This window comes from Aulostomus chinensis, chromosome 19 (genome assembly GCF_037954235.1).
Source record: "Aulostomus chinensis isolate RoL2024-O1b breed Wild chromosome 19, RoL_Achi_v1.0, whole genome shotgun sequence".
Classification (NCBI taxonomy): domain Eukaryota; kingdom Metazoa; phylum Chordata; class Actinopteri; order Syngnathiformes; family Aulostomidae; genus Aulostomus; species Aulostomus chinensis.
Window position 1 is genome coordinate 12,219,910 of NC_141338.1, and position 10,895 is coordinate 12,230,804.

The following is a 10,895-nucleotide window of genomic DNA, read 5'->3' on the forward strand; positions in this document are numbered from 1 at the left end:
ATCAATGATTTGAAGCATTCTGATATTAAGTCCCCAAAACGAGTTCAAACACCCCATTATCTTCTATTTCAATTGGCATGACATCACTTCCCCCTTCCTGATTCTCACACCTTCGAAAAATGGAAAATTTCAAGTCACATGATAGTACAAATGAGTGACAATTTGTGAACTGTAGAGATCTCCATACAGTCTTATTAGATATTAATCACAGAACACTACTAAACATGACAAATCAATACGCATTCATGCCAGTGTTCTACGGAACAACTCCATATTTGTCACCGTTGCAACGATCTTTGCAAATGAAGTTAGATTAAATTAAACAAAATCTAGACACACATTAACACTGTGCCTATAGACTCACAAGTTTGGCAAAAGCCTGTCTGCCCCTCAGTGATTATGGATGCATTAGAAAAACTAGAGCTCATTAAAAAGGAAATAAGTCTGACCTCATAGGAAGGGATGAGCGGCAATACTTATACAAAAGCAATGAACAGCAAACATCAAATTGAAATATGTTTATTTTCATAAAAAATGAACTTAAGCAATAAATTGAAGCATAAGAATGCAAACAAACAATCCAATCCAAAAGGAGTAGAATAAAAAAAAAAAAAAACAAGACTATACAAAGGGGAAAATGTTAACATGGCTGGAGGAGTTATCGTCTCTTCTGGAAGATATTGCCTCTTCCCATTCCACCACGCCCTCGGCCCCTTGCAGCCACTGCAGAGGAAAAGAGAAGAGAAGATTTCAGATTATGTGATTAAAATGAAGGAAGATTTACACGTCCACTCACTGTGGGTACTGTGTTGCAGTAGCGATTCAAGTGTTATGAAATTTTTCACTCACCTTGTGCTTTGAGAATGGCTGCCTTGCCTCTTCCTGCGCCCGACCCCTGGTTCTTGTTCTTCATACTCTTTAACATTGGAGCATTCTTTAACATGTCAGGTAAGATCAGGAAGCGGATCTTGCTGCCGCGGATGTAGACCTGCTCCAACTGTGCCACCCTCCCGTCACGATAGGTGACAGTGATATTGGACATCTGTGCAGAAGAATAAGAATGCCTCGCTTCAGTAACACAATTAGTCTAAAAATCTCACATGAAAGCAATTCCTTATGATGTCATTGTCAAATCTTTTGCTTCAGGTATAACTCATCCAATGTGAGCAAATTAAACATCGCTAAAACTTCAAAGCAAACAAATCCCACGAAAAATACTGAACTCTTCCTTGAAATTAGACAGAAAATCATAGGAAGAGTCACTGATTAAATGAACCATGGTGTCCTCAAGGATCCAAATAAGCTACAAGAGTGACTAAAGGTATATTATGTGCAAAAAAGAGTGAAGTCCGTCAAATTTTGTGTACCAAGCATTGTTTTTTTCCCCAATGTGGTGAAAATGATTAAGTGGTCACAGGTAAAATACAATCACTGCTCACAAGTAACTAATGGACTGAAGTTGATGCCAAGTAATAACGTTTGGTTTGAGTATGGCCTCTAAAGATATTAAACAATGCTTTACAAAAACAAAAAGGAGACAACAAATCAACCACATACATTGATTTTGCCATCACATAAAACTTTACCTACCTTGACGTACTAATGTTTCAAGAAAGGACAAACAATGAGGTGCACTCCAGTCAAAAGTTGATGCAAACACTGACCTATTCTGCTTTTAAGATTGGATTTATGTGACATTTCCAAGGAGGCCTGATGCAGTAAAAATGTAATTCTTAGAACAATAACTCTGTGGTGTAGACCTTTAATGACCGATCTAGCACCCATCCCATAGGAGTAATGGTGTCATGTTTTCATTTCTAAAAAAAAAAAAAAAAATAAGGAAGCAATTTTCAGTCTGGCACTGGACCAACTGCATCTTCAAATATTTAGTTTAGCACATCTGGTATAAAAGACATACATGTATGTAGTGATTACATTTGAAGAACACAATAATTTTTAATGACATGATACAAAAAAAAAAACCCCAAAATATTCCTTGAGGAACTCAATGCTTCAAGAGGAACGCCTTACCTGGCAGTTCATGTTGTCCTCAGCCTCGATCAGCTTGCCTCTGTACACCTCTCCGGTGTTGGTCTCACAGGTCACAATGTGTCCCTCCGCCTCATGCAGAACCTTGATGGGTACCCCGATCGACATGTTTCTTCCTAAGACCATTGGAGATTTGTTTATCGGTATACAAACTTTACTTTGGTGTGACAGAATGTAGATTAGCTAAAGTTTCCAAAGTTGGATACATTTCAGATGGAACTATCACTTCGGTCCATCCGTGAACTGCCCGGCATGGAGAATAGTTAGTGCGCCAGCTTATCATCTGCTAGCTAGTAACAGTATCTTTTACAATGCACGTTTCCAGCACTGGCAATATCCGAGCCAGAACTGAGCTGCTGAAATGTAAAATTAAAAAACAGCCATTACATTTACTTGGTTGCAGTGTTACAGTGTTATAATATAACTTATCAAAGGCCACTCAAATAAGAGCGCGACTTGAAGCTAGCTGTAGTGGCTAACCGTGATTAGCTACCCTTACAAAAAAAAAAAATCCAACAATTTATCACTTCTAAGGTGATAATCTATACGTGGATTTGGAGAATTATCATAACAGAATTCAAATTTAAGCCCAGCTTGATTTGAAAACGGTATGATATCAACATGATCATGAGGGTCGAACTTCACTTTTAACATAATAGAAGCAGCCATGTTAGCAGACTTGGAGCATTCACGTCAGCACTAACTCGGCGGACACAAACAACACAAACATCGCTGTCGTATAAGACACATGGGAAACTTGTTATATCCAGTCTCTTGTCGTCTTTACCTTAAATATGGCTTCGGAGTGGGTTTCTTCTTGTTTTTCCTCTTCAGCAACCCCGCAACGTGTGTCCGTAGCTTCAGCGTATCTTTTTGAGCCTTTTTCCGCCTACCCACAATGCCCCAATAATTCACAGAAGTACTTCCGGTTGACACCCGCACTGTATTGTGGGACTTGAATTTTTTTTTAAATGTTTTCGTTTTTTAAGACGACGGGTCAACTGATGAAAAATAAGGGGATTTCCTGAATTGTTTCAGGGTATTTTGCAATAATGTGGTCATAATATGCAAAATATTTGCTTCATCATCACAGAGTGATGTTATGTTACATAAATATTTCTTCATATGTCCAAGGGCAACATTCAAACACTATAGCTTATTTGCAGTATCTTTTGAAAACAGAAAACAAAGTCATGTGCTCTATAAAGTAATTTATTAGTGTACAACATATAGAAGTATAAAAAATAACGCTTGTTGGATTTTCTTTCAGGATATGACATGATAATGGACTCTCCTGGAGCCTTAGTCACCATGAGATAAATGACAGCATCTACAAGGACACACTAGCATGACATGGACTCCAAACAGTTCATTCATTATCCAGAGGTTTTGTTATTATTCTCAAGAAACAACTTTGAAAGGAATAACCCACAAACACACGGTTCTCCCGAACACAAAGCTCATCAAAACAGCACCAAACATTAAGGTCAAATGACATGTTTTTGTCCATCTTAATCATAAAGAGTAACTGATATATATGGGTTTGGAGACAAAATTCAGTAGACGAGCTGGATAAACACCCATGTAAATAGACTGTATTTGTACAATGCTTTTTTCGACCTTTATGGCACTCAAAGGACTTTACAATGTTGTCTCATTCACCCATTTAGTCGCGCTTGCACCTACACACACACACACACACACACACACACATATATGCACACGCACACCCACACACACACATGGATGCAAGATGTCGACTTACTCACAAGGAGCAATTTGTGTTCAGTATCTAAAGGAAAATTCAGCATCTGGGTGAAGTTGGGGTCAAATCAGCAATCAGCCTTTTGGGTTGCTAAATAGCGAGCCCACCCACATGTGTTTTTTACTCCTGGAGACATCTCTCAGGGATTGTTTTAAGGCGTGTAAATGTTGCTTAATGCGGCTCTTTCCCCCAGTGGAAGGGCTTTTTAATGAGGAAAGGAAAGCCTATAATGGGATAATAAAAGACATCATCAAATAAACCTCCATTTGATTTCCATTGCATTAAGCTCATTGACTGGCGTCAGCAGCCAGGCTACTCTGTAAACACCTCTTTGAGTAGTCTGTATGATGTGCATGTACTTTGTATGCGTGTGTGTGTGTGTGTCTGTGTATGAAAATAGACACATTACAGGCATATGGGGGGATATTTGACTTGATAAAACAAGGCCTTTGTTTTGACTGGATGATAACTGGCTTGATGTATGCGATGCAAAAATCACATGTACGTGTTGGTCCAGCAACGGTTGCATGTTGCCTGGCAGTTATCAAGTCAGTGATCAAGCTGGCAACATGAATCGTTCTGTAGCCACCCAGTACTTTCAGAAATGACTTTTTAACAGATCCGCACACAATCGAAGGACCACACTCTGAGCTTGACTTGGAAAAAATCTGGTTTTCCTCAAGTTGGCAGAGAGGACTGTTTTATGACCGTTAAATTAGTTAAAGCTCTTAGCAGGACACATGCTTCAGCCTTCACATGCGACACAGTTTTTTTTTTTTTTTAATGGATTGATTGTAAACCTGTGAAGCAAAAAACTGGGTGTGTGACATTAATGGATGAAAAGTAGCTGAACAACAAGAATAAAAGACTTTTAATTCTGATAACAAAAGATGGCACCATACAGCAATGGTAAGACTTGCAAGAAAAGGTAGAGTTTCCTGAATGGTCATTGTTTTCAAGATAGGAAACCTAAAAAAGAAAGAACACAAATGGTACCTGAGTAACAGCCTACATTATTCTACCTCGGCTCATATTTAATGTGCACTTATCGATTTGATCCAGCTCACAAACGATTAAGGAGGACAAAGTGATGAGGCAGTCAAAAATACCACCTTAGAATCTAGTTTGTTGATGTCAAAAAACAGATTTATATACTTAAAATAATAATAATAATAATAAAAAACATCTTCATGAGACTTCTGTCACAGTGCCAGTCTGTCTTGGAGAGAGAGCCTGAACATTCACAAAAGCAATGCACTTTCCATTTTCTCTCACTTCCAAAATATCTGTTGTCCCCCCCAGATACGTGACAGACGGGACTCCATCCTGCACAGGGAATCCCAGGATGCATGTCTGCTGTTGTGTTGCTGATAGGTTGCCATTCATTTGGTTTCCATTAGATATGTAGCTATTAGGTGGGTTATCTAACTTAGATGTCCAGTGGTTGGAGGCTTCATGACTGTTTTTTGGTGGAGTGCTGTCAACATTAGGGTCCAGGATGTAATTATTCACCACGGTACTGCACGATGAGCCCTCTTTACTGGTGTGGGAAGAGGTCCTCATGATACTGGTACTCCCAATACTCCTGCCATCACCACTGCCAACCCTAAAGCCATGTCCGTCCCTCTGCCTCAGGATGTGCTGGTACAGAATTCTCCTAAAGGTTTGTCTGAACTCCCGAAGGCGATAGGCATAGATGAAGGGATTCACAACAGAGTTCGCGTGTGAGAGGATGATAGCAATATTCATCACCCAGATATGTGGGCGCCCGCAGTTCGGACACAAGTGGTTGAAACAGTTAATAATGTGCAGGGGAAGCCAACAAATGGCGAACAAACCCACAATGATCGCCAGCGATTTTGCAGCATGCACTTCCTTCTGCAACGTAGAACGAGACGAGCCAGAAGGCACATTTTTTTGTGACGGAGCAGACGTTTGCGCAGCTTTGAAGCCAATCAGACGTAGTTGCCGACGTGCTGCCATAAAGATATGAGCATAGATGACCAGCATGACCACCAGGGGCAGTAGAACACAGCCAAAGAAATTAAAGTAGACCATGTAGTCCAAGGTGACAACTCCTTCAAAGAGACACTGTGTCAGTCCTTCAGGACATCTGCGGGGAGTGGTGGAGGTGGTGGTGTTCCATCCTGTACAACAGAGGACCATCTTGTTCACCAGGTCAACCACATACATGCTTTTAACAGAAAGAATGTGATATGGTGTGGTAATTCTCACAAAATTACAGCAAGCACGTGCTCGTAATGGGTGTCAAACTATTCTGATATGGAGATATTTCAGATATGGCGCCAGTGGTTGATGCAACAGATGGTACAAGAGTTGTCCAGTCATTTAAGGTAAAAAAACAAAAAAGTTTGTGAGGGGAAAAAAGCATACGTTTGCTTGAAAATACATTGTTAAACCTCACCTCTGTTCCAGCCCAGCATCGGTGTGAGGCCGATACCTACTGAGAGGAACCAACACAGAGCGATAATGCCCTTTGCCCTCTGCCCTGTCACCAGGCTGTTATACCTGTAAAGGTAAGCAATATATTTAGGGCCATTTTATTTAATCACATTGTGTGGTAGCATCTCTTGGTGACGGAGTTAATATTTGGAGAGCTGAATGAGGATAGAATGAAGCTATTTGTAAGATATACAACAAACAATCCCAGGCATCCAGCAGCATCCTCTTTCTGGAGGGCAGCGGACCTCCAAACCACAGGTGGAGGTGGTGACTTAGACAACAACAATAAATTACTGTTTTCCATTTTTTCTACCCAATTGTGCACTGGCAAGTCCAGTCCTGGGCCATCCTTCTGCTGATCTGGGGAGGGCTGTAGACCACTACCTGCTTTCTCTGTTATACATGGAGTCTCCAGTCACTTCTTTTCACCAGAAAGGGTGACGTAGAGAGTATTGAGGGGGGAAATTATACATTTGGCATTGAAATATTTTTATAAAATACAGGAGACTTTAAAATAGTTAAAAAAAAGGGGTGTCTTATTATTCCCAAATAGAAATAATAGCTGGTGTTGGTCTTAAAGGTGACGTGGGTGTATTGGAGAAAAAATATGAATTTTGCATTGGAAATTTAATAAACGGAACAGGCAGTAAAATGAAAAGATAAAAATAACATATAAGAGAATATCTGGTATTGATTGTTACTTTTTTAAAAAAACAAAAAACAAAAACAAAGCAGTGATACTTCTTTCATGATATTGCATATTGTGTTGATTCAAAACACAGTGCACAGTGGGTTTTCTAGTAAAGGAAGTTAAAATGTTCCGAGGAACTGACTTTACTTCTTGGGGAATTAGAAAAACGCATGATAACTGGAAACAAACAAGTGGCCTCCTGCTGCGTGTCTTTGCATGACTCTGCAAAACTGTCGTGTGAGTGTGTATACAGGCGCTGTAATTCCTCCCCTCCAGTAATTAACTGCTACACTTCAGTCTCATCTCTGATATTAAGTTACAGCTCAGATGAAATGTGATAGCATGAGTGAGATAATTAGAAGTAATATTAACACAATACAACAGTGGTTAAAATATATGCTTTACTGTACAATATCTGAATGGTTTCAACCTCAGCTTAGACTTGGATTCCTACACGATTGATCAACTGAAATATTGGCTAAATACCACATCTGCTGATGCAAGCAGTGATAAGATTGTGTGAACATGAATATACAATAACTTTACGTTGGGAAATTTGAACTATTTCAATAGCATTTACATCAGCTCTATCAAGGGCAAATATCTGAGGAACTCATGTCCAGACTGCAAGCCAGCAAATACTAAAATCTGTCTTTCAACATTTCTGTATACTGTCCTCTAAAGGACCTCTTGCAACACATTCACACATTTTTTTGTGACTGACACTTAAGACAGCTTTTTAGATGATATTAAATGGCAAATTGCAACACACTGAGGTGGCGTGGCTTAATTATGGCTGTCTAGTAATGGAATCTACTGGTAATACTGGTTAGATTCCCACCTGCCCCAGCTACGATGTCAAAGTTTCCTTGAGCGTGATTCATGGAACATGATAGCCCCCCTGGCCAAAAACGTACACACGGAAAATCACTGTATAAATACCATCCACTTACCCAGAGAAGTGCACATACCCAGAGAAGAAAACAGCAAATATCCCTGCGCAATCCAATATACTTGACTAAATCCACTTCACCACAAAGAAGTTTAATTTTCCTTTTAAATACCCCAGAACAGGTGTTTTTTCCCCTCCTGCATCACTTCTTTGTAACTCCAGAATGCAGAAAGAGCCATTAATTTATCTTGAAGCAAATGGTGACTGATAGCTAAGAACACCAGAACTGTCTCAAAACGTCAGTATAAAAACTCCCGTGCACATTTTGATCATTTGGATTTGAGCTTAAAACAAGCTAGGTATAATACTTCCAGTTCAGCATTCATTAATGGAAGCACAGAGTAGAAGCAACTTTGGACAGATGTTGCTGTGGTTCGTAGTTGGTCAAGAGGGTTACTATGAGCAAAAAGCTAGATCTACATGGCTGGCTTTTTCTGCATTCTGGAGTCACAAACAAAAAATGTGGTGGAGAAAAAAAAAGGCTCTGAGAGTTGAAGACACTAATTTGTGAGTACCTCAAAGGCAAAATGCATCTTGGGTGAAGCGTCACTTTAATCCATCATCACCATGAATCCATCATCACTGATTTAATTTAAAATTGTTCTTGTGTTTTGAAGCCGTAGCCAATGTGACTGAGATCTTTCCTGACCAGGAGGCCATACTTAGCCTCCTAGGGTTCTAATGTATTGGCTCTCTGGTCCATGGTACCAGTGTGGTGACACCAGTGTAAACACAAATGCATGCACAAGCAAAACCAAGCAGTTATGCAACTGCTTATGCAAATGTGTCACCAGCTGTGGCTTACTGGATGCAATATCCTTGCCTGAGGGAACGCAACGCTGAGTAAACAGTGAATATGACTGGACAAATGTGACTGCGGTGTACAAATGGTTAGAAAAGTAAGGCGGTCTCAAGTAGTAATCGACTGGTGCTGATTTATATGGATTGTAATTTGCAAAGCCTTCAGCACATAAACAACAACACACAAAAACCTGCAGAGACACAATCAGTCCGCCCCTCACCCAACCACAAAACTCACAGACTCAGACTTCATGGTACTTTTCTAGAGTCACATGCTTTGTATACCAAAGCTACTTCTTCTTCGGCTGTCAGTACACACAGTCTGTCTTTGTTTCCTCTTACCTGAGGGGGTTCTTGATAGCAATGTAGCGGTCCAAAGCGATAGCCAGCAGGCTGAAGATGGAGCTCTGGGTGAGCACCAGGACGAAGCAGGCAATGAACAGACATCCATAGAAGTTGGCGCAGAATCCAATACTGATGTTGGCCCATGACAAATCACATGACACAAATATCATCATTAAAGTGCATCTAATAGAGCTTGTTTTTTTCTTAAATTGACACTGAAAATCGGTCTCAGGATTAAACTTCCATATAAAAAACATATTTTCCTGGTCAAGAACTTATAAATACCGAAGGCGTCTTGAGCTCACGAAGATGTTTTTCCCTTCTGCATTCGTTCTTTGTGACTCCAGAATGCAGAGAGAGCCATCTACGTAGATTTAGCTTGACGCTAATGGCCCTGACGGAATGACACACTTGTTCCTGAGAGCACCAAACTGGAAATGTTAGTTACTACATTTTTGTAAATAACTGAGTATATGGCTGGATAGAGACGATGTGGAATACAGCTGACTTTGTGTTTGTAAATGGACAATTTAGGACAGCTTTATTGTTTGTACACAGTTGCTGTTAGCTTCAAGCTAAATATATGTGGCCGTCTCTTTCTACAATCTCGATTCACAAAGAAGTAAAGCAGCGGGGGAAAAACATCTTCATGAGCTTGGGACCCCTTCAAAAATTACATTCTTTTTAGTGTGAAGTATCATTTTAAACTGAATTTGTCACATCTATATAAAGATTAGAAATGTTTCCAACAAATAAAGGAGTGAATACCTGATAGTGATAGCAAATGGGATGGCAAGCAGGCCCACAGCAATATCAGCTGCTGCCAGTGACACCACAAAGAAGTTCGTGATGCTCTGCAGGTTGGAGTTGAGGCAGACGGCCCAGCAGACTAAAATGTTCCCAGAGACAGCCAGGCAGGCGATCACCAGCTCCAGGCCAATGTAGACCAGCTGGTCATTCTGCAGCATGGTTATTGTCCTCTTTTCTTTCTTTGCATCTCACACACTCAGGTGCCTCTGGCGCTTTTAGATAAAACACCTTCTCACCTAGCAGGATAAGAGAAGAGCAATTCTGTCAAGACAGGAAGTTGCCATCACTAAAGTCACTTCTGAGGTTTGATTTAGCACGCATCTTTTCCTGTTACATCAGTCTGCTAGTCATTATCGTTGCCTCATCAACAAAGGGGAAAGGCGACGACGTTCCGCTAAACTTGTTCAAAAAACAGTGATGATGGAATGTGCGGGAGTTGTACCCAAGCGGCTGACAAATTGAGAGCAGTGATCTGGTGAGAGAAAGAACAAGAGAACACAGTCTGAGCGCCTGTATAAACAGATTGCTGGTGACCACACAGACAAACACACTCACGTCAGAAAAGCCATCTATCTCCACAAGACAGGGGGGGACATTTTGTTTTCCATACAGGGCCAAAGCAGACAGTTCAACAATACACCTTTTATTTCAGGGAAATTTTCCCGCAACCCTTGCACGCACGAATCATTCCAGCCGCTGACACACTTCCCTCCCCAATCACCGATAATTGCACAAAATAAACCGCCTATAAATTTGAAAGCCATTGTACAATTCCTGGAACGGGCGTTGCTGAGCGTTCTCATGATATTCTGCTGAATTCCACAATATTGTAAGCGGATTAGGATACATTCTTGCAAACATGGTAAAACCTGAGATGGAATGTAGGCCAGCATCTGCGGTACAACATCTCAGGGAGAGAGACTGACTCTCCAGATTGGGTCGGATAATAATTACGTCGTTTAATTACCACAGATGCGTAAAAATAACTGAAACGCAAAACTCTTTGAACAGCAGAAAAG

General features: G+C 40.5%; 2 protein-coding genes across 3 annotated transcripts in view; both read right to left on the reverse strand.

The window, feature by feature from the left end:
• Positions 1 to 503: 503 nt before the first annotated feature.
• Positions 504 to 2,977, reverse strand: snrpd3l (small nuclear ribonucleoprotein D3 polypeptide, like). The gene is made up of 4 exons (XM_086187048.1): positions 2,837 to 2,977; positions 2,032 to 2,165; positions 850 to 1,042; positions 504 to 723 (listed from the first exon to the last, which is right to left on the reverse strand). Exons 2-4 carry the CDS (start codon positions 2,155 to 2,157, stop codon positions 659 to 661), a joined length of 384 nt encoding a protein of 127 aa, XP_086043174.1. The 5' UTR covers positions 2,158 to 2,165; positions 2,837 to 2,977; the 3' UTR covers positions 504 to 658.
• Positions 2,978 to 4,667: 1,690 nt separating this feature from the next.
• adora2ab (adenosine A2a receptor b) overlaps positions 4,668 to 10,895 on the reverse strand; it is a 9,684-nt gene continuing 3,456 nt past the window's right edge. The window contains exons 2-6 of one of the 2 annotated variants that reach the window (XM_086187889.1): positions 10,319 to 10,348; positions 9,835 to 10,112; positions 9,064 to 9,195; positions 6,240 to 6,343; positions 4,668 to 5,961 (exon numbers count right to left, since the gene is read on the reverse strand). In XM_086187889.1, coding sequence (XP_086044015.1) covers positions 5,003 to 5,961; positions 6,240 to 6,343; positions 9,064 to 9,195; positions 9,835 to 10,034 — 1,395 coding nt within the window. In that variant the 5' untranslated portion in view covers positions 10,035 to 10,112; positions 10,319 to 10,348 and the 3' untranslated portion in view covers positions 4,668 to 5,002. The remainder of the gene's footprint in view (positions 5,962 to 6,239; positions 6,344 to 9,063; positions 9,196 to 9,834; positions 10,113 to 10,318; positions 10,349 to 10,895) is intronic. The other variant, XM_086187890.1, reaches the window with a different exon arrangement.